This window comes from Alligator mississippiensis, chromosome 11, assembly GCF_030867095.1.
Source record: "Alligator mississippiensis isolate rAllMis1 chromosome 11, rAllMis1, whole genome shotgun sequence".
NCBI lineage: Eukaryota > Metazoa > Chordata > Crocodylia > Alligatoridae > Alligator > Alligator mississippiensis.
The window spans coordinates 62,900,617-62,919,804 of record NC_081834.1 but is presented as its reverse complement, the minus strand read 5'-3'; the positions used below and the strand labels follow the sequence as shown (position 1 = coordinate 62,919,804).

Sequence of the window (19,188 nt, the reverse complement as noted above, 5' to 3'; positions counted from 1 at the left end):
AGTGATAAAAAAATAGGTGAAGTTCATTAAAAATCAGATCTACTGGCCTGTGGATCAATTGAGTTCAGGCCTGCTCCTCTGGGCCTGCTCCTCAGTGGAGATGCACAGGTAAGCACCCATCATGCTCCTGGGAACTGAAGCCCTGGATGCCAGCCAGACGCCACAGACCCCCCCAACCCCCAGTGCAGAGCAGGAAGAAAGGGAACTGGGGCAAGGAGAGGGTGCGTGAGTGCAGGGGCTCTCAGAGGGCGTGGGTGTATGTGTGAACATGAGTGGGCGCATGTGTGTATGAGTGTGTGTGAGCGTGCAGGGTCTGTGTGGGGTGGGACATGCTGGCTGACCAGGACCAGGGAGGGGAACACCTCCCCAACCCCACATCCCTACTTAGTCGAGACCCCCAAGGACTCCCATGCCTGGAGTTATGCAAACAGGGTGTGCAAACAAGCGTGGCTCTGCCTGGGCATGGCAGTTAGCATGAGAGCTTGCACAGGAATGCACAAGGCACCCAGAGGGCTGGGCTAAGCAAGGAGCCTTAGCTCTGAAGCATGAAGTGTAGCTGCTGGGATCAGGCCGGTGCATAGACTCACTCCTAGCCATGGCCAAGGCTCCTTGTGCCTGCAGGATTCCCAGTGCTGCCGAGGTGTCCACCCAAACTAAGCCCCCAACTCTGGGCTGTGAGGGCTCCCTAGCATGGCCACTGGCAGCTGGGCATGTGGGCACCCCCACTTGTGGGGTGTGCTCCCTAGTGGAGTCCCTGGAAGGCCAGGTGCAGGAGCTTGAGGAGGAGGTACATCAGCCACACACCATCAGGGCCCATGAAAACTACATCGATGGATACTGCCAGGCCCTTCTCTAGAAGAAGGCAGAAGAGAAGAAGATGGAAGAGAAGGTGGCCATCAAGAAGACTGGGCGCTAACTCACCCAGAGCTACAGAGAGGACGTTCATCTCAGGCTCCAGGGCATGCAGGTCTAGGGCTGCTCCTCCCATGGCACTGCACAACAGGTATGCTCCCCTCATCATGCATGAGGAGTCTCCAATGGAGACACCAAAGGAGGAGGTGAGTAGTCAGTGACCTCCTGTAAGAGAAGATAAGGGTGGGGGACTCCCTCCTGTTGGGCACTGAGGGACCCATCTGCCATCTGGACCGGCTAGCCCAAGAGGTCTTCTACCTCCTTGAGGACTTCATCTGGGATATTGCAGAGAGGATCCCTAGGCTCATCCAGCCCTGTGAACACTACCCCATACTCCTCATCCATGTGTGCATAAAAGACATACCCGGGAGTAATCTAGACCATGCCATGTGTGACTCCAGGGCTCTCAGGTCTGGGCTCAAGGGCTTGGGAGTGCAAGCAGTCTGTTCCTCTGTGCTCCCAGTTGCAGGCCACAGATCTAGGAAGAAAGAGCGTGTCAAAGAAGTGAACCGACAACCCTGGCAATGGTGCTACCGAGAGGGCTTCGGTTTCTTCAACCACATTACACATTTCAGGGAGAGAGGACTCCTAGGAAGGGTCGGCATCCACTTCACACAGAGAGGTAAGTCCCTGTTCTCAGCCAGGATAGCAGATCTTCTAGACAGGGCTTTAACCTAAGAGCACCAGGGAATGGGGAAACTCCGACTGGATCATGCCAGAGGACTGGCATACAAGAAAGCCCTGATGTTGGAATTGCTAGGATAACCACTTTTGGAAGATCTGAGGGAACGGTTGTTCCACAGCATTTCAGGAAATTGAAGGTGTCAATTGGAGGACTCAGGTGCCTATATACTAATGCCAGGAGCATGGGGAACAAGCGGGAGAAGCTAGTCCTCCTACTTTCCAGTGGGCATTGTGGCAGAAAGCCACCTTTGTCCCTCCCTGAGGTCTCTGCTCTGTGATAATTTCATAAGGATGGGCCCAGCAGAGAGTCACATCCTTACCCTATCTCTTTAGGTACCCTGAGCTGGATACATTCCTGAGGGAGGGAGAAACCTGCTCCCTCTGCCTACACGACTGGCATCACATACCTGGGTAAGGGCCTTCCTCCCTGGTGGGCTAGAATCTGCCCGGCAACTAGTGATGTATTTCAGATTGGTTGGCTGACAGCCAACAGGTGCTGGCCTCCATTGGGTCAGGTGAATGAGGTCACAAGGGCCATATAAGTTAAGGACTGCCAGGAGGAGGAGGCAGCAGCCATGAGGGATACTCAGAGACAAAGAAGAGCTGTACCAACTGAAATTTGCTCTCTCTCAAAACTCATGATCAAGGAACTGCCTGCCTCCAGAGGGACTCTCCACCTGCCTCTGGATGATACTTGTGAGGAAGCTAACTGAGATCCAACTAGACATATAGCTCGAAGTAACGCAGATGTGTGATCAAAGGCTACCCCAGCCACAGGAGTTTGCTCTATGGGATTTCTCTGATATTGCTCTAACCTGTACCCTAATCTAACCCTACCCTCTGTAACCAATAACGTTCTCCTTTGTACCTAGTGTGGGAGACTTATTGAGGGGTGGGTTTAATTATGCCCAGGAGGCCCCTTGGGTCTGCGGACTAAGGGAGACTATCCTTTTTGCCCCCCGACTTGGGGAAGTGCCCCAAGTTATTGTATTGGGTCGAGTACCCATAGGACTATTAGGCCTGTGTTTCCCCAAGGACACAGGACCCAGATAGTCCCTTGTTGGGGGGGTGGCAGGACACGTTACCCCCGGACTCTGCGGTGGGGCTCCACAAGGGGTCTGCCAGGGCTTAGGCGCCCCTGGGGGACACGTGGAGTCCGGCAGGTGGACGGGCATAGTGAGGTCGGAGGCTCAATGCAGGAGCTCCCCCTACTGGCCCGCCATACGCATTATGACCTAACAGGAATAGAGACATGGTGGGACTCCTCACATGACAGTGTAACCCGGGTGGTACCCAACTGTGTACTCCCCTCTCCAAATGAAGGGACTGTTACTGGGGCAGGTGCGCTGTGGGAGGCAAAACTGCCTGAAGTATACAGTTTGCCTCCCTCCCCTATAGAGCATGTCCCGGACACATGATTAGCTTAACTATATACAAATTTAATAAGATACAAAGGTTTTTAAATTAAGATATTGCTAGATATATATATAGTTACAGGAACTATATGCAAACTATTTACATATCTATGGAAATGCTCTATATTCAGGTGAGGAACCCAGGAGTTAAAGCAAGGGTCTTATGAAAAGTCATGCAATTTTATACTCTAATGCAATGCAAGTTTACAAAATATGAGGGGCAGGGTTTACATGTGAAAGGGCACACATCTCAGTGAAAACAACGAATATCCCATGTTGCTCTAAAGCAATAGCTATGCCAAAAAATAAGAAGAGGGAAGGGATACCCCAATGCCCCATAGGTCCCCTGTTGCCCTGTTTGAATCACCCAAAAGTCTGACCTCAAACCCCGGAGCCCTTCCCCACTGGGGGCAGAGTGGTGGGCTGGGGCTTCCCTTCCAAGATCTAGCCACAGAAATGTAAGGAAACCCTCCCCTGTAGGAATTCCCTTCCCAGGCAACTCGCAACTCTCTGAAGCCTGTTGAGGCCACTCTCATTCCTCAGGCCAAGGCATCTCCTTCCTCAACAGGGGGTCCCCAGCTGCTCAAGACTCCCCTGGGCTCTGGCCCTCTTTTGGCCCTGTGCACCATCCCATGCACAGATTACCCCTCTTGACCAACCGGGGTAACACTCTCCTAGATTTGGTCTTAACCAAAGGAGACAATCCTGAACATAGAGGGTAGCCTGCATGACCCTAGCCTCGGGTTTTTTTCCTGTTAAAGAAAGAACTGCCAATGACTCAATGAAATACTTTTTCATCATCCAGTGATAAAAAAATAGATGAAGTTCATTAGGCATTTCAGCATGAAACATCAGATCTACTTCTCTGTGGATCAATGGAGTTTGGGCCTGCTCCTCTTTTTGGGCCTGCCTCTCAGTGGAGATGCAAGGGTAAGCACCCATCATGCCTCCCGGAGCTGAAGACCTGGATGCCACCTGGACAACACAGACCCACTCACCCCCAGTGCAGAGCAGGAGGTAAGGGAACCAGGGCAAGGAGAGGGTGGGCGAGAGCAGGGGCTCTCACAGGTGTGGGTGTATGCACACACGTGTGTGGGTATGTGTGCGTGAATGTGAGTGTGCAGAATTCTGTGCCTGCTGACCAGGAGCAGGGAGGGGAACACCTGCCCTGCCTCCAAGTCCCTACTTAGCTAAGGCCCCCAGGGAGTCCTGCAACCAGAGCTGTGTGAACATGGTGCAAACAAGCGTGGCTCTGCTTGGGCACAGCATTTAGCATGGGAGTTTGCATAGAGGGTACGTGGAAGGCGCCAGAGGTTTGGGCTAAGCAAGGAGCCTGAGGCCTGAAATCCAAAGTGTAGCTGCTGGGACAAGGCCGGTGCATAGACTCACTCCTAGCCATGGCCAAGACTTGTTGTGCCTGCAGGCGTCCTGGTGCTGCTGAGCTCTCCACCCAGACTGAGACCCCAACTTCAGGCTTTGAGGGCTGCCTAGTGTGGCCACTGCCAGCTGGGCATGGAGGCACCCCCACTTGTGGGGTGTGCTCCCTAGTGGAGTATCTGGAAGGCCAGGTGTGGGAGCTTGAAGAGGAGGTACATCAGCCACACACCATCAGGACCCATGAAGACTACATCAATGGATAGTGCCAGGCCCTTCTCTGGAAGAAGGATGAAGAAGCGAAGAAGATGGAAGGCAAGGTGGCCATCAAGAAGACTGGCCACCAACCCACCTGGAACTGCATGGAAGACTGTCATCTTAGGCTCCGGGGCATGCAGGGCTAGGGCTACTCCTCCCCTGGTACTGCACAACAGGTATGCTGCCCTCTCCATGAATGAGGAAGCTCCTCACCAGAGGAGATGAATAGTCAGGAAACAACCACCCCAAGAGGAGATGCAGGGTGGGAGACTCCCTTCTGTGGGGCACTGAGGGACCTGTCTGCCATGCGGACATCCTAGCCCAAGAAGTCTTCTGTCTCCTTGGGGCCCGCATCCAACATATTGTGGAGAGGATCCCTAGGTTCATCCACCCCTCCGACCACTACCCCACACTCCTCATCCACATAAGCACCAAAGACAGGGCCAGGCATAATCCAGACCAGGTCATGAGTGACTACAGGGATCCGGGGGCTGGGCTTGAGGGGGTGGGAGTGCAACCAGTCTTTTCCTCTGTGCTCCCAGTTGCAGGCCAAAGACCTAGGAGGAAGGATGTGTTGAAGAAGTGAAGCGACAACTCTGGCAATGCTGCTACCTAGAGCACCTTTCTTCAACCCCATCGCAGACTTCAGGGAGAGAAGACTCCCGGGAAGGGATGGCATCCACTTCACACAGAGAGGTAAGTCCCTGTTCTCGGCCAGGATGCCTGATCTTCTAGACAGGGCTTTAACTTAAGATCCCTGGGGGATGGGGAAACTCCAACTAGATCATGCCGGAGGACTGGCACACAAGAAAGCTCTGGTGCTGGGAACACTAGGATAGCCACTTTTGGAAGAGCTGAGGGAACGGTTCTCCCATAGCGTTTCAGGAAATGGAGGGTGTTAATTGGAGGACTCGGGTGCCTATACACTAATGCTAGGAGCTTGGGGAACAAGCAGGAGAAGCTAGGCCTCCTACTCTCCAGTAGGCATTATGACCTAGTAGAGATTATGGAGACATGGTGGGACTCTTCACACAATAGCGTAACCCGGGTGGTACCCAATTGTGTACTCCTCTCTCCAAATGAAGGGAATGTTAGTGGGGCAGGTGTGCTGTGGGAGGCAGAGCTGCCTGCAGCATGCAGTTTCCCTCCCTCCCCTATAGAGCAAGGCCTGGACACATGAGTAGCTTAACTATATACAAGTTTAATAAGATATAAAGGTTATAGCATTAACATATTGATATAATATATATATATATAGTTACAGGAACTATACACAGACTATTTAAATATCTGTGCAAATGATCTATTTACAGATGATGAATCCAGGGGCCAAAGCAAGGGTCTTGTGAAAAGTCATGAAATCTTATACTCTAATGCAAGTTCACAAAATATGTGGGGCAGGGTTTACAAGTGAAAAGGTGCACATTGCAGTGAAAATAAAGAATACCCTGTGTTGCCCTAGAGCAATAACTATGCCCAAAGATGATAAGAGGGAAGGGATACCCAAATGCCCTGTAGACCCCCTATAACCCTGTTTGCAACACCCAAAAGTCTGACCTCAAACACGGGAGCCCTGCCCCATCGTGGGCGGGGGGTGGCTTCCCTTCCAGCAGCTAGCCACAGACATGGCAGGAAAGCCTCCCCTGTAGGAATTCCCTTCCCAGGCAACTCACAACTCCGAGGCCTGTCGAGATCGCTCTCATTCCTCAGGCCAAGGCATCTCCTTCCTCAGCACGGGGTGCTCCAGCTGCTCCCCTGGTTTCCAGCCCCCTCTTGGCCCTGTGCACCGTCCTGAGCATGGATGACTCCTCTTAGCCAACTAGGGATAACCCTCTCCTAGACTTGGTCTTGGCCAAAGGAGACAATGTGGTGGATGATTTGAATACAGAGGGTAAACTGGGCAACAGCAACCACAAGATCATCCCATTCTCTGTCCAGCGCAAGGCAGACAAATCAGCTAGCCTAAGTTTTGGATTTTAAAAAAGTGAATTTCAACAGGCTCATTATAATAGTAGGGAAACGATCCAGGACCAGGGACTAAAGGTGAATGGACCGAAGGTGAACCATTCCCGTGTAGAGGAAAGGTAGCAGCAGGGTTGGCAAGCCCTCTTGGCTTAATAGGGATAGCATGGTCCTTTTGAAAAAGAAAAAAAGAGGCTTACAGACAAGGGAAGCTTTGGACAGTTCACAAGGAGGACTATATAGCAACAGCCTGCTCATGGAGGGAAAAGGTTAGAAAAGCTAAGGCCATGACTAAATTTTAGTTACCAACGGGAATCAAGGACAATAAAAATTCCCTCTTTAGATACATAGGGAACAGAAGGAAAACCCATAGAAGCATGAGGGCACTGCTTAATACATAGGACAGTTGATAGCTGACATGTAGAGCCCTTTTCTCCCCAGCACCACCTGGGGTGACAAGGAACAGTGGTAATAAGCTGATGGAGAATAGGTTTAGGTTAGAGATCAGAAAGCAATATTTTACAGTTAGGGTGGCCAAAACCTGGAACCAACTTCCCAGGGAAGTGGTCCTTACCCCTACCTTGGGCAAATTCAAGAGGAAGTTGGATGATCACCTGTCTGGGGTCTTGTGAACCCAGCATTCATTCCTGCCTGTGGCAGGAGGTCAGGCTAGATGATCTGTTCAGGTCCCTCCTGACCCTAGCTACTATGAAATTATGAAACTATGCGTCAATCGATGCAGCTCGTGTAAAACCAAGGAAGGGATTCTTCCACTTTAGTCAGCATTTGTGAGAGCACAGCTGGAGTACTGTGTCCAGTTCTGCATGCTGCACTTCAACAAGGCTGTGGACAAACTTGAGTGCGTCCAGAGAAGATCCACTTGTACGATGAGAGACTTGAAGGGAAGCCATATGAGGTAAGGCTGAGGGACTTGGGCCTCTTCAGCCTAAAAAAGAGCAGGCTCAGATTTGTTGCCACTTCCCTCCCCACACCCCAGTACCCCCAATTCCTCTTAGGCTGCTTACAGACATTGCATTTATCTAATTGAGTTAAATCATTTTATCCTGGGGCAAAGTATAAGACTGCAGATGTCCATGTCTGCTGTCCCAGAATAAATACTAACAAAGTTTTCTGGATATGGGATAGTAACCTTTTATCCAAGGATATTGCAAAGTGCTTCTGTACGGTTATCCTGAGATGTCACCATTAAATCTATGACTTAAAAGCAGCACTATATTCAGCCACTTAGCCCTGATTCCATGACTGAAGTGTGTACACATTAATCCAGGATATTTTTATCCCAGGACAAACCCAGGCACAACTTATCCAGGAACCAATGCAATTTGTGTTCCTGGACATAGAAGTTTATTTTATCACTGCATTTAACCCTGCCAGATTATGGCTCACTTTCTCACTTCTGTTACATTGTGGTTTTCAGGCCCCCAGAAAGATGTCTTTGAGCAAACCCCAGCTGTCAGTCACATATGCCCACTTTAAACTGCTGTCCCCATGCCAGTGACTTCAAGAGTTGCATTAAGCCTTAGAAAATGGTCCCCTTAGAGCCCCCATAGCAGTGTGCATGCTCTTGGCTGTGCCAGATACTGTCTCACTAGGCAAATGTAGGCAGGGAATGGGCTCTGCTACCAAGCCTTCCTCTGCAGCTTGCTCCAGACAAGGCTTGCTGAGCTGCTTTGTTTTGGCTTCACCACTAGGGTGGCCATCGAGGTACTTCGAAAATAGAGGACGGTTGTATTTAGTGCACAGTGATTTTTTTTTTTAACTAAATTTAGTGCTAACTCATAATAACCATGTCTTTTACTTGGGCATTTTGAATTAAGCATGCTGTCATACTGACTTGGAAGACAAACACTTATTGGCGGCAAGCAACAGCCATAACATAAGGATGCCATTAGGAAGCATGACAAATTGGATCTTTATTGGCATTAGCAGGACCAGTACAAACATGGGATTAAATAACTGACAATATATATTAACGAAAGAGGACAAACAGTCTAAAATTCAATTGGGCCTGCACGAATCACATGCACCAGAGCTGCGTTGTCACCTGTTACCAGGTAGACCTGCTGCCAGGAGATCCCAAGGCTGGACTCTTGTCTGATTTCTGCTGCTGTATCCTTGTCCTGGGGCTCCCTGCACTGGGGAGAGACGCTCCTCTGCTGGGGGCACCAGAGTCCCTTCAGCTCCAAACACCACAGAGGTGCTCTCTAGACTCCACATTGTGGTCAAGGGGTTCCCAAGGGCCAGACTCTGCCAGGGGGGTGGTTCCTAGTGCTCGGTGCACAGAGACCCCTTTGGTCAGGTTCTCCTCCAGACCTGAACCTGCCAATACCACCCCCACTCAACCATCCTGCCCCGCAATAGCCCAGAGAAGCACCTGCCTTCTCAGCACCAAGTCATAAAGCCATCTTCAGATAGCTGCTTGTACAGAGTCACACCCTGTCTAAACCTACAAAATCCCAATGTCCTCCTATTAGTGGGCATTGAAACCAAGGCCTGCTGGTGCACAGGGTGCAGTGGTGGCTCATGGGGGGAATATCCCCTGCTGAGCCCCACTGGGGTGGCCAATTCCTGGACAGGGACTCAAAAGTCATGAGGCCAGGCCAAGCCAGGGGCTCCCGTCCCTGCCCAGAGGGCAGGTTATCCTCAGCTGGATGTGGCCCTGGGATGTCCCTGTAGAAGTCCTTGCTCCTCCTGTCTCCTGCAAGTGAGTGTCCCGCTGGGGGGAGCGGGGTGTCTGCGTTCCACTCCATGGAGGTTGTGAAGTACAAAAAACTCATCTTATTCCCCAAAGCCCTGGGCTGCCTGGGCCACAGTCTCCCTCCACAGGGCCATGCTTCCGAAAAGGCCCCTCACCAGCCCACAGGCTCTCTAGTGGGAGCACAGGCTCAGCATGTGGAATGAGGGTGCTCCACTTCCCCTCTCCCACTCCTGCTCCAACCATTGGTCCAGGTGTCCAAGACCCTGTACTGCAGGTGGCTTTGACCACCCTGGTGCTCTGCATGGCCAGCTGGGTGCACAGGGCCAGCTAGGCCCAGAAGAAACCCCATTCTCTATCCAGCTCCTCTCTTGGGGGCACTTGCACTGGGCAGAAGATCAGGCAGCTACAGAGAGATCAGGGTGGTGGGGACACACACAACTCTCCCCTGGGCAGACAGCAGGGGCTGGGAGGGATCCGCTAATGGGAGAAATTCCTTGTGCTGATGAAGCGATGGCAGGGAGAGCAGCAGCCCAGAGGAGATGGACAAACTCCCACCAGACAGCAGGTACCATGGTTGGGCCCCGGTGGAGATGGGACACTGGGCCCTGCCTTTCACCAGTTCCAGTCTGGTCCCAGTGACCAAACCCCTCCAGCCCTGCACCCCTCTTTAGTCCCTTTGTGCACAGAGCAGTTGGGATTCCTCAGCGCGCACCCTTCCTGCCCACCCTCAGCACCCAGTTGCTGCCTCTGTCTGCAGGGCTGGGTGGTCACAGGAGGCTGGGCAGAGGGGCAGGGAGAGCACATGGGTGCACAGTCTGGAAGCTTGATTGGGACTCGGACATACAGGTCCTGACTTTGCCCCAGATGCTCCATGTACCACACTGCACAGCACTGTACGGCTCTGGGGCTCAGCTCCCACCTGTGACATGGGGAGAACAGCCCTGCCCAGGTGCACTGGGTGTGAGGGGGAAATGCAGAGGGGAGGGGAGAAGTCAGGGTTTGGGAACCATCTGGGAGATGAGCTGAGGGAGCCCTGGGATGGTTGAGCCCTGGACAAAGAGCTTCCCCCTGGGGTGGGTTATTGGAAGCAAAACATTCATCTGTGGATGTGGACCCTGGGCTCCGACCTCTCTCCAGCACCCTCTAGCTGCCATGGGGCCAGTGCAGGTGCTGGGGGCCAAGCACCAACTCTGCTGCAGCTGGGACAAGTGTGGGGCAGAGCCCTGCTGAGCCCGGCTTTACCTGGCAACAGATGACACCGCTCAGCCGATGCTGATTGCTCTCTGGGGCGGGTGCTGTCCTGTCCCCGGGGCTGGGGGAGCATCCTGGGGAGCTGGTGCTCGGAGCTGGGCAGAGCAGTTCTCATTTCAGGGACATCGAGGGGTGTCAGCTCTATGTCCTGCGCAGCGATGGAGACCGGGGGGATCCCGGGGGCCGGGAGGCACTGGGCTGGGGCTGTGCTGGTGACACTGGCGGTGCTGGGACCCCACGTGGCTCGTTGCACGGAGCCCCCAGGTGAGCAGGGCTCGGGGTGGGTCCGGCAGGACCTCGAGCCGCGGCAGCTCTGGGCTTTCCTGCAAGGGGAACCGATCTCCGGCTTTAGGGACAGGGATGTCGGGGGTTTCTGTGCGGAGGGACCGCTATGCACGTCCGGGCAATGCTGAGGGGAGCAGTGACCCCCCGATGGACACCCGGGTGCTGCACAGGCAGTGGTCTGCGGTGGGGTCACTGGTGGGGCAGGATGGGTGGGCAGCCTGCCCGGGCACTCTGCCCCCCCAGGGGGTCTGCTGTGGGGGAGACCCTGACCCGCCTCCTCTGTCCCTCCCCAGACTGAGTCCTTCACCTCTGGCTCCTGTCTCCACAGAGGCGCAGTCAGACTCAGCCAGGAGCAAGATGCTGACGGGGGTCGGGGGCTTTGTGCTGGGACTAATCTTCCTGGCACTGGGTCTCCTCGTCTACCTGAGGAACAAGAAAGGTGAGTGCGGCGCGGCTGGGATTCTGGAACCAAGGCATCGTTGGGGAAAAATACTCGGCCTGCCGGTCTGTCTGCAGGCTCCCTTCCCTCTCACACCCCAGAATGAACTGCCCTGGAGTCTGGCAGGGGCCTCCCAGTTTCTCATCTTCTGGGGCTGGGCCTGGATCCCACTGTCCCTCCCTCCTCTGAGGGGCAGGGCAGAGCAGCGGCCATGGGTAGGCAGAGCTGCCACTGCCTTGACTCTGGGCATTTCCTCTCCTCTGCTTCAAGGCAGTGACTCTGGGTTTGGAGGTGCCAGTCCCAGGGGGGTGGGGGCACCTGAGTGTACCCCACTGTGGGACTTCATGGGGATGAGGTATCGGGGAGCTTTCTGTCCCGAACTTCTTTCCTCTGTCCTGTTGCTTGTCTGCTGGGGATTACCAAGGTTTTCCCCTGGCAAAACTTATTGTCCCAGCAGACCTTAATCTCAGCTGCCCTTGTCTTTGACCTTGTTGCTCCAACAGAAGAAACTTTGGCAGCTGGTGGGTCAGACTGACTATATTCACTGCAACGTAATGTAGATCCTCAGCCCTGCAGGTGTCAGTTGTCCTGGTCTCACCCTTAGCCCAGACAGTCAGGGAAGGATGTGGAACAGGGGAAGGATTGTCTCACCTACAACAGACCCAGGGAGAAAATGTCCCCCTGCACTGTGAACAGCAGAGCGGAGAATAACAGACCTTTCCTGGAGGCAGAAGATGAGGAGCAGCAGCAAAAAGGGGAAAGCACTGCTCATGGCTCTGCTCCCTGTGGGGCCCATGCAGGTTTCACACCTACCTGGGAACTAGCGGAAGCTGCTCTTACCATATTTCTCACATATAATGCTCACTGCAATTTCCAGCAGGTGGGGATTTTTTCTTCTTTTTTGAGGAAAAGTGTCTGCGGTATGAAAGGATAGTATATTTTCTCTTGCATCCGTGCTTATCAGAATTAGTTTCCTTATTGATGATACCCCTCGGCACCTCCTTCTTCCCTAAATTTTCAATTGCTGTTTTTAGTGGAAAAGAAAAACATAGCGAGGGCTCCTCCAAAATGTGCACAGCCATGGTCTGGTCTAGGGCTGTTCCTGACCCTTGATTCTGCCTGTATCTCCCTGCCTGTCTTGGGTCATATAGTGAAGATACAGACACACCTTCCTAGCTGACACTGTGGCTCACACAAGTGTGACCCTGGTAGTATTCATCCTCGCTGGTTGTTGTCTGGAAATAGAGACCAAAGCACAGAGTAGTGAATCCAGTTCAGGGAAATATCTACACGTGCACACAGTGAATCCCTATATCCAGCCCTGTTTGGGTGAGCCTGTCATTGGGTTTTTAATGGGGGATGTGGGGTCCCTAATGGGGTCTGGTCTGCACCTCAGGGCTAGGGCAGGATCTCTGATCTCTCAGAGGGGCTGCCTCTGGTGAGACTCTCACCATGTCTCTCCTTGTTTTCCAGGCCGCCCCGTTCCCCAGCCAACAGGTAATTTCCATCTCAGTCTACCCCTACGAAGCCCCCTCCCCCTCAGGGACCACAGGCTGTACAGGGTGTCCATGGAGCGGCTGCCCCTGCCCTTTCAGCCCAACACTTGCCCAGCCCAGCATGGGTGGGAGCTGGAACATGGAGCATTTGCAGTGAGGAAGAGGAGGAGTCTCCATCTCCCTCATTAGTGCCATTTGGGCCAAACCTAGAACTACTCCCAGGGTCAGAGCATCCTGGGCCCTGCAAAAGCATCTCCCCACCCGGAGGCTCCAGACAAGCCTCTAGGGAGGCCCTGGCGCCTGTCAGATCCCTGCTCTGGCCCTTCCCCAGTGCCGCTAGTCCCTGCCCTGTGCTGATGTCTCCCCTCTCTCCCTGCAGGGCTCCTCAGTTAGATCCTGCAGCTTCGGGGCCTGCATTTCCCAGCGTGATTCTCCAGCCCCGTCTCCTGGCACCTGTCCCTGTGTCTGGAGCTCTTCTCACTTTCCCTCCATCCTCACCTGGATCCCTGGGGTTGACTCCTCAGAGTTAACCCTTTATCTGCCTACGCCTGCACCACATCTGCACTCAGAAATGCTACTGCTTTTGGGGGGACCTTCATGGGACTCTGATCTGAGACACGGGGAGCTGTAACAAGGCCATTTCCAGCAGTTGTCACAGCCCTCTGGAATGAGACTCCCGTGGGCCCCAACTTAAGCTAATATGCCCCAGGAAGGACCAGTATCACCCTCAGCCTGAGCAGTGGAAGCGTGTTATTAGGAAAGGACAGGATGGAGGAGCCCAGTGATACCCAGGGAACACGTGCTCTACCCTTGGGCCAGGGTGGTTCTGGGGGGTCTCTGAGCTTGTAGGTAGGAGTGGCCTGGGGTCCCAGTGTGTCCTTTGGGGCTGTTGGATAGAAGCAGGTGGGGGTTGGATCAGGTGCATTGAAACATGGGCTGGAGCTTGTGCTATTGTAATTGCTCCTGCTACTGCTCTGGATCACTCCTTTGGGATTGGGAAAGAGCAACTTTCTGCCTTTCTGTGGAATGACAGTGTTTCTGACCAATAAATTGTCTCACCAGTGCCTGCAGTGTGTTAAGCCCTCCTTTTCAGACCTCCATTTCCCTGGGTCTCTTTCTGAAGCCGTGTGGGTTTACATCCTTGTGCAGCAAAGTCAGGCTCCCCCGGCGTTTCCTAACAGCAGCTGGTGTTTCCCTCAGCCCATGGCTGCTACGTTCCTTTTGATGGCGGGAGTTGTTAGGGGAAATGAGCATCAATCAGGAATCAAATGGCAGTGAAGCTCTGCCAGAGCGGGCCCCCACCACAACCAGTTGCCAAGATGGGGGTGTTGGGGGAGGGGGGGTGTTCGTTCCTAGCACATGCCCCGGCGGACCTGGAAGTGGACTGGAAGTGCTTCTGGGCTATTTCTGGAACCACTGCTGAGCATGCTGGGGAGCTCCCCATGCTCCCTTGGGATGCTCCGTGTGCCCCAGCATCTCAGCATTCATGAGCCGCACCTGATACCTCGAGGTACATAGAAAAAACATTGAAAGCTGTGTCTATGGCTGAATTGCTGATTCTCTGATTCAGAAGCAAATCTTCAGATTCAGATTTGGCTGAATTGAGTCAGGACAGTGATCCAAATCAACTAATCAAATCACGGCCCCTGATTAGAGCCAAATCCGAATCTGAATCAAATACAGTCTGTTTCGCACACCTCTAATGCTCATTCCTCACAGTCATTACCATTCAGTATACTCTGCTCACAAGCCTGAGGCTTCTCTGGCTCCTTTCTCTGCCCTTCTTCTGGGCAGGAGACTTCTCTGACTACATCCCTGCCCTGCTCCTGGGGCTGCTGAGGCCACCACCACCCACTTCCCACTCCCTAACCACCAGCCCCTAATGCATCTCTAAGGCTGCCTTGTCTTAACCCCTGGAAGTGCAGAGTCTCCCTCTGTCTGTTGCTGTCCCTTGTGGCGGGCCAGTAGGGGCGCTCCTGCATTGAGCACCCACCTCACTGTGCCCGACCACCTTCCCAGCTCCGAGTGCCTCCCTGGGGGCGCCTCATGTCTGGCTGACCCCTTTCCTGGAGCACACCCGCTAGCCTGGGGTAAAAACTGCCACCACCCAGGGCTGGGCTTGATTCTGGCTCTGCACACCCTGGGAAACACAGGCCTAGTAGGCCTCAAGGGTACTTAATTCACTTCAAGAACTTGGGATGCTTCCCTCAGTTGGAAGCACAAGTATTGGTCTCCCTTAGTCAGCCGTACCAAGGAGACCTCAAGGCGTAATCTACACCCACGCCCAATAAGTCTCCCACTTCCCCCCCCCCCCCCCCCGCTTTAAAAGCTTGGACAGGTGGCTTTACAGAGCTATGGGTATGAGCATGTTTCATTTGGAAGGGTCACCTTTCACACTTAAAGAGAGATTACACAAGACATAAGACTGCTCATAACAATAATACACCTAGAACATGAAAGCACATTAAGGAACTCCCACACCGGAGCTCGGTCAGGTGGGTCTGAGTCACTACCCAGAGTCTTTTCATGACAGGGCATCTGCTATCACCTTCTGGCTTCCCTTGGTGTGTGCGACAGTGAAGTTGAACTCCTGAAACTGCCAGGCCCATTGTTGAAGCTTGGTGTTGGTGTTTTGCATTGTCTGCAACCACTGCAGTGGGGCATGCTCCAATAGGATGGTGAACTGCTGCCCCTACAAATAGAGCCTCAGCTGGGTCAGCACCCAGACGATTGCCAAGCACTCCTTCTCGATGGATGACAGGTCCCACTCCCAAGAGATTAACTTCTGGCTTAGGTACACCACGGCGTGCCGTGTCTCTTGGTGCTCCTAGTCCTGAGTCAGAGGCATCAGTGGCTACGTAGAAGGGTTTATCATGGGGCAGTGCCTTCAGGATTGGCTGTTTGATCAGGGCAGCCTTAGGGTGTCAAATGCTTATTGGCACCCCTGCTTCCAGACCACTGGATCAGGGCTGCCCTTCTTGGTCAGCTCGTGTAAGGGAGCTGCTGTCGCTCCAAATCCAGGGACAAACCACCTGTAATATCCAGCCAGGCCAAGGAAGGCTCTGACTTGCTTCTTGGTTTGTGGAGGCACCAGTCTGTAATGGCCTGGATCTTGCCCCACAAGGGAGCAATATGACCTCCACCCACACAATGTCCCAAATATACCACTTCAGATAGTGCCCACTGGCACTTTTTGGCTTTCACAGTAAGGCCAGCTTGCTTGATCTTGCCTAACACGGTGGTCAGATGAATGAGAAGTGATTCAAAGTCCTGACTAAAGATGGCGATGTCATCGATGTAAGCCATGGCAAACTGCTCACATCCTTGTAACAGGTTATTAATCAGTCTTTGGAAAGATGCAGGAGAGTTGGGCTCCCAAGGGAGGTGGTGCTGTCCCCTACCCTGGGGGTCTTCAAGAGGAGGTTAGATGAGTATCTAGCTGGGGTCATCTAGACCCAGCACTCTTTCCTGCTTATGCAGGGGGTCGGACTCGATGATCTATTGAGGTCCCTTCCGACCCTAACATCTATGAATCTATGAATACCGAAAGGTAAAACTGTAAACTCATATAGTCCCACAGGTGTGGTAAAGGCAGGCTTGGCTATGGCGTCCGAATCTAGTGCCATTTGCCAGAATCCTTTGGACAGATCGAGAGTAGAGATAACCTTGGCCGGGCCCAGGCAATCCAGCAACGTGTCCATCCTGGGCATAGGGTACGCATCAGGGGTGGTAATAGCATTAAGCTTCCGGTAGTCCACACAGAACCGGATGGACCCATCCTGCTTCTGGACGAGTACCACCGGGCTGGCCCAGAGACTCAATGAAGGCCAGATTACCCCTAACCCTTTCATCTCTGTGATCTCATGTGTTATTTCTTGCTTCACCTTCTCGTTAACAGGGTAAGATCTGGACTGGATAGGGTGATGGCTGCCCGTGTCTATAGTGTGTACTGCCAGGTCCATTTTACCTGGTTTGTTGGAGAACACTGTCCCGAAGTCTTTGAGTGCTGCGAACAGCTGGTCCTTGTCCTGGGAGGGCAGATGGTCCGGCAGGTGGAGTTCCTCAATTCCTGCCTCTCCATCCCAGTCCCCATACATGACCGGCTCCTCTGGATCCTCAGCTGATCCTTCTACTGAGGAAATCCAGAATACTGCATCACTTCTATTAAAGTATGGTTTAGACATGTTCACATGAACTGTCTTAGGTTTTTTCCCACTCCTGGCCAATACATAAGTCACATCGTCCAGCTTGTCCAGGATGATATAAGGACCTTCCCAAGCAGCTTGCAGCTTGTCTGTCTTTAGTGGCAGGAAAACCATGACCTTATCACCTTGTTCAAAGGTACATAAGTGAGCCTTTTCATCATACCAGGTGCTTTGCTTCTCCTGTGCCTGTCCCAGGGAGTCTCGTGACACCTTCATCGTGTCAGTTGGCTTCTGACGAAAGCTGAGCACGTATTCTACCACAGAGGTCTTTGTGGAAGAGATTTTCCCTTCCCACTCTTCTCTCAACAAATCAAGAGGACCTCTAACTCGCCTCCCGAACATCAACTTGAAGGACGAGAACCCAGTGGACTCCTGGGGCACCTCCCAGTAGGCAAAGAGCAAATGCGGCAGTTTCTCATCCCAGTCATTGCAGTTAGAGTCCATGTAGCCCTTTAGCATCCATTTCAAGTCTCATTGGACCTTTCTATGACCCCATTTGTCTGAGGGTGGTAGGCTGTGGTCTTGAGGTTTTTTTCACCCCACAGCACTCCCACAGGTACTTTGTCACCTCCACCAGGAAGTTCCCATCCCTGTCAGTCAGGATCTCAGAGGGAAAACCCAGCTGGGAGAAGATCTTGGTTAGGGCATCAGCAGCTACAGGTGCCTCGATGGAGGTCAAGCCAATTGCCTCCAGGTACTGAGTTGCAAAATCCACTAGAGTCAGGATGTATTTCTTCCCTGTATGACTCCTATGCCGCAGAGGGCCCACAATGTCTATCCCCACTCTTTGGAAGGGTTGATCAATGATAGGGAGGGGCTGTAGGGGAGCCTTTCTCTTGTCCCCACTTTTGCCCGTCCACTGGCACGTCTCACAAGATCTGCAGTAGTCCATCACATTCTGGCCAATTCTGGGCCAATAAAAGTTCACCTGCAGCCACTGGTGCATCCATTCCCTGCCCATGTGACCAGCACATGGTAAATCGTGAGCCCTGGAAAGCAAATATTGTCTGAACTTCCGAGGTACTATGAGCTGGCGCTGGGGCTCCTAGGTCTCGGCATGGTTCTTTGGTACCCACAACCAATAGAGGAGTCCCTAATCCCAGACCACCTGTTCCCTCTTATCTGGGGTGAACCCTGTCTCTTGCTCCTGAGCCATCTGCCGGAGTCCCTCCAAGCTGGGGTCCTCCCGAACCTCACACTTGAGCTCCTCTTGCCCAGCTAAGCACTCAGCAGAGAGTTTGGGTGCTCCTGTAAGGAGTGCGCCTGCACCCTCGGGGATGTCCTTAATCTTCTCCCCAAAAGTCCATTTCCTCTGCCACTGACTGACCAGACTCCACCCTGGGACTGTCACTTAACCCAGCTCCTTGTCTCTGGTTTCCTCAATGGCCAGGGGCTGGTTGCAGTCAGAGGGAGTCTGAGTCTCTCCTTCCTCCCCCTCTGCCTCAGTAGCCAATTGGGTGACCAGGGCCTGGGAAGTTTCCACTCCCCCCACCTTAGCCTTTCTGCTCTGTTGAAGAATCACCACATTAACCCGGTAGGGCTCTAGCTCTAGGAGGTGGCCCTCCTCCCTGTGCAAGTAGTCTAGCTCCATAATATCACGTCCCACCAGGATGGGGACAGAAGCCCCTTCCAGCACCCCCAGTTCTATGCACATCCTGCAGCCTCTCCGCTCGATGGGGGGATGGGTTACAGGTACCTCAAATGGTGGAGAGCCCACCCCTTGAATGGTAAGGGTCCTCCCCAGGATTATATCTGCAGGTGACACAAGGTTAGCATTACTTAATGACACACTGGACCCCGAGTCCAATACCCCAACAAGGGTTCTCCCGTTTACCATTACCTTAGTCCAGCGGAAGGCCGTCACCTCCTCTGGGTTTGTAATCCTGTAGCAACAGGCACGCCCCACAGAGTGGCTCGGGTCTCCCTCCTCACTGCTTACAGCTGTTGCATGTCTGACGGGCTTGGGTTTTGTGCTTAGCTTTGGGCAGTCGGGCTTGATGTGGCCTGGCTCCCTGCAGTTATAGCACCCCCCTTTTCTGAATTGGGTGGTTTGTCCGAATCTGGGGACACCTTGCGCTCACCTGGAGGTGGATCTCTTTCTGATTTTGGACCTGGCCCTCCCTTCCCCCTCTTTGTTACCCTTTCTGTTCCTTCCCAAAGTAGGGAATCTTCTTGTCTGGTCCCTCAC

General features: G+C 53.2%; 1 protein-coding gene across 1 annotated transcript in view; it reads left to right on the top strand.

Moving 5' to 3' along the window:
* LOC132244199 (DLA class II histocompatibility antigen, DR-1 beta chain-like) overlaps window positions 1-13,838 on the top strand; it is a 115,803-nt gene extending 101,965 nt beyond the window's left edge. The window contains exons 3-5 of the mRNA XM_059715277.1: window positions 11,189-11,299; window positions 12,773-12,796; window positions 13,175-13,838. Of these exons, the coding sequence (XP_059571260.1) occupies window positions 11,189-11,299; window positions 12,773-12,796; window positions 13,175-13,188 (149 nt within the window). The 3' untranslated portion in view covers window positions 13,189-13,838. The remainder of the gene's footprint in view (window positions 1-11,188; window positions 11,300-12,772; window positions 12,797-13,174) is intronic.
* The last annotated feature ends 5,350 nt before the right edge of the window (window positions 13,839-19,188 follow it).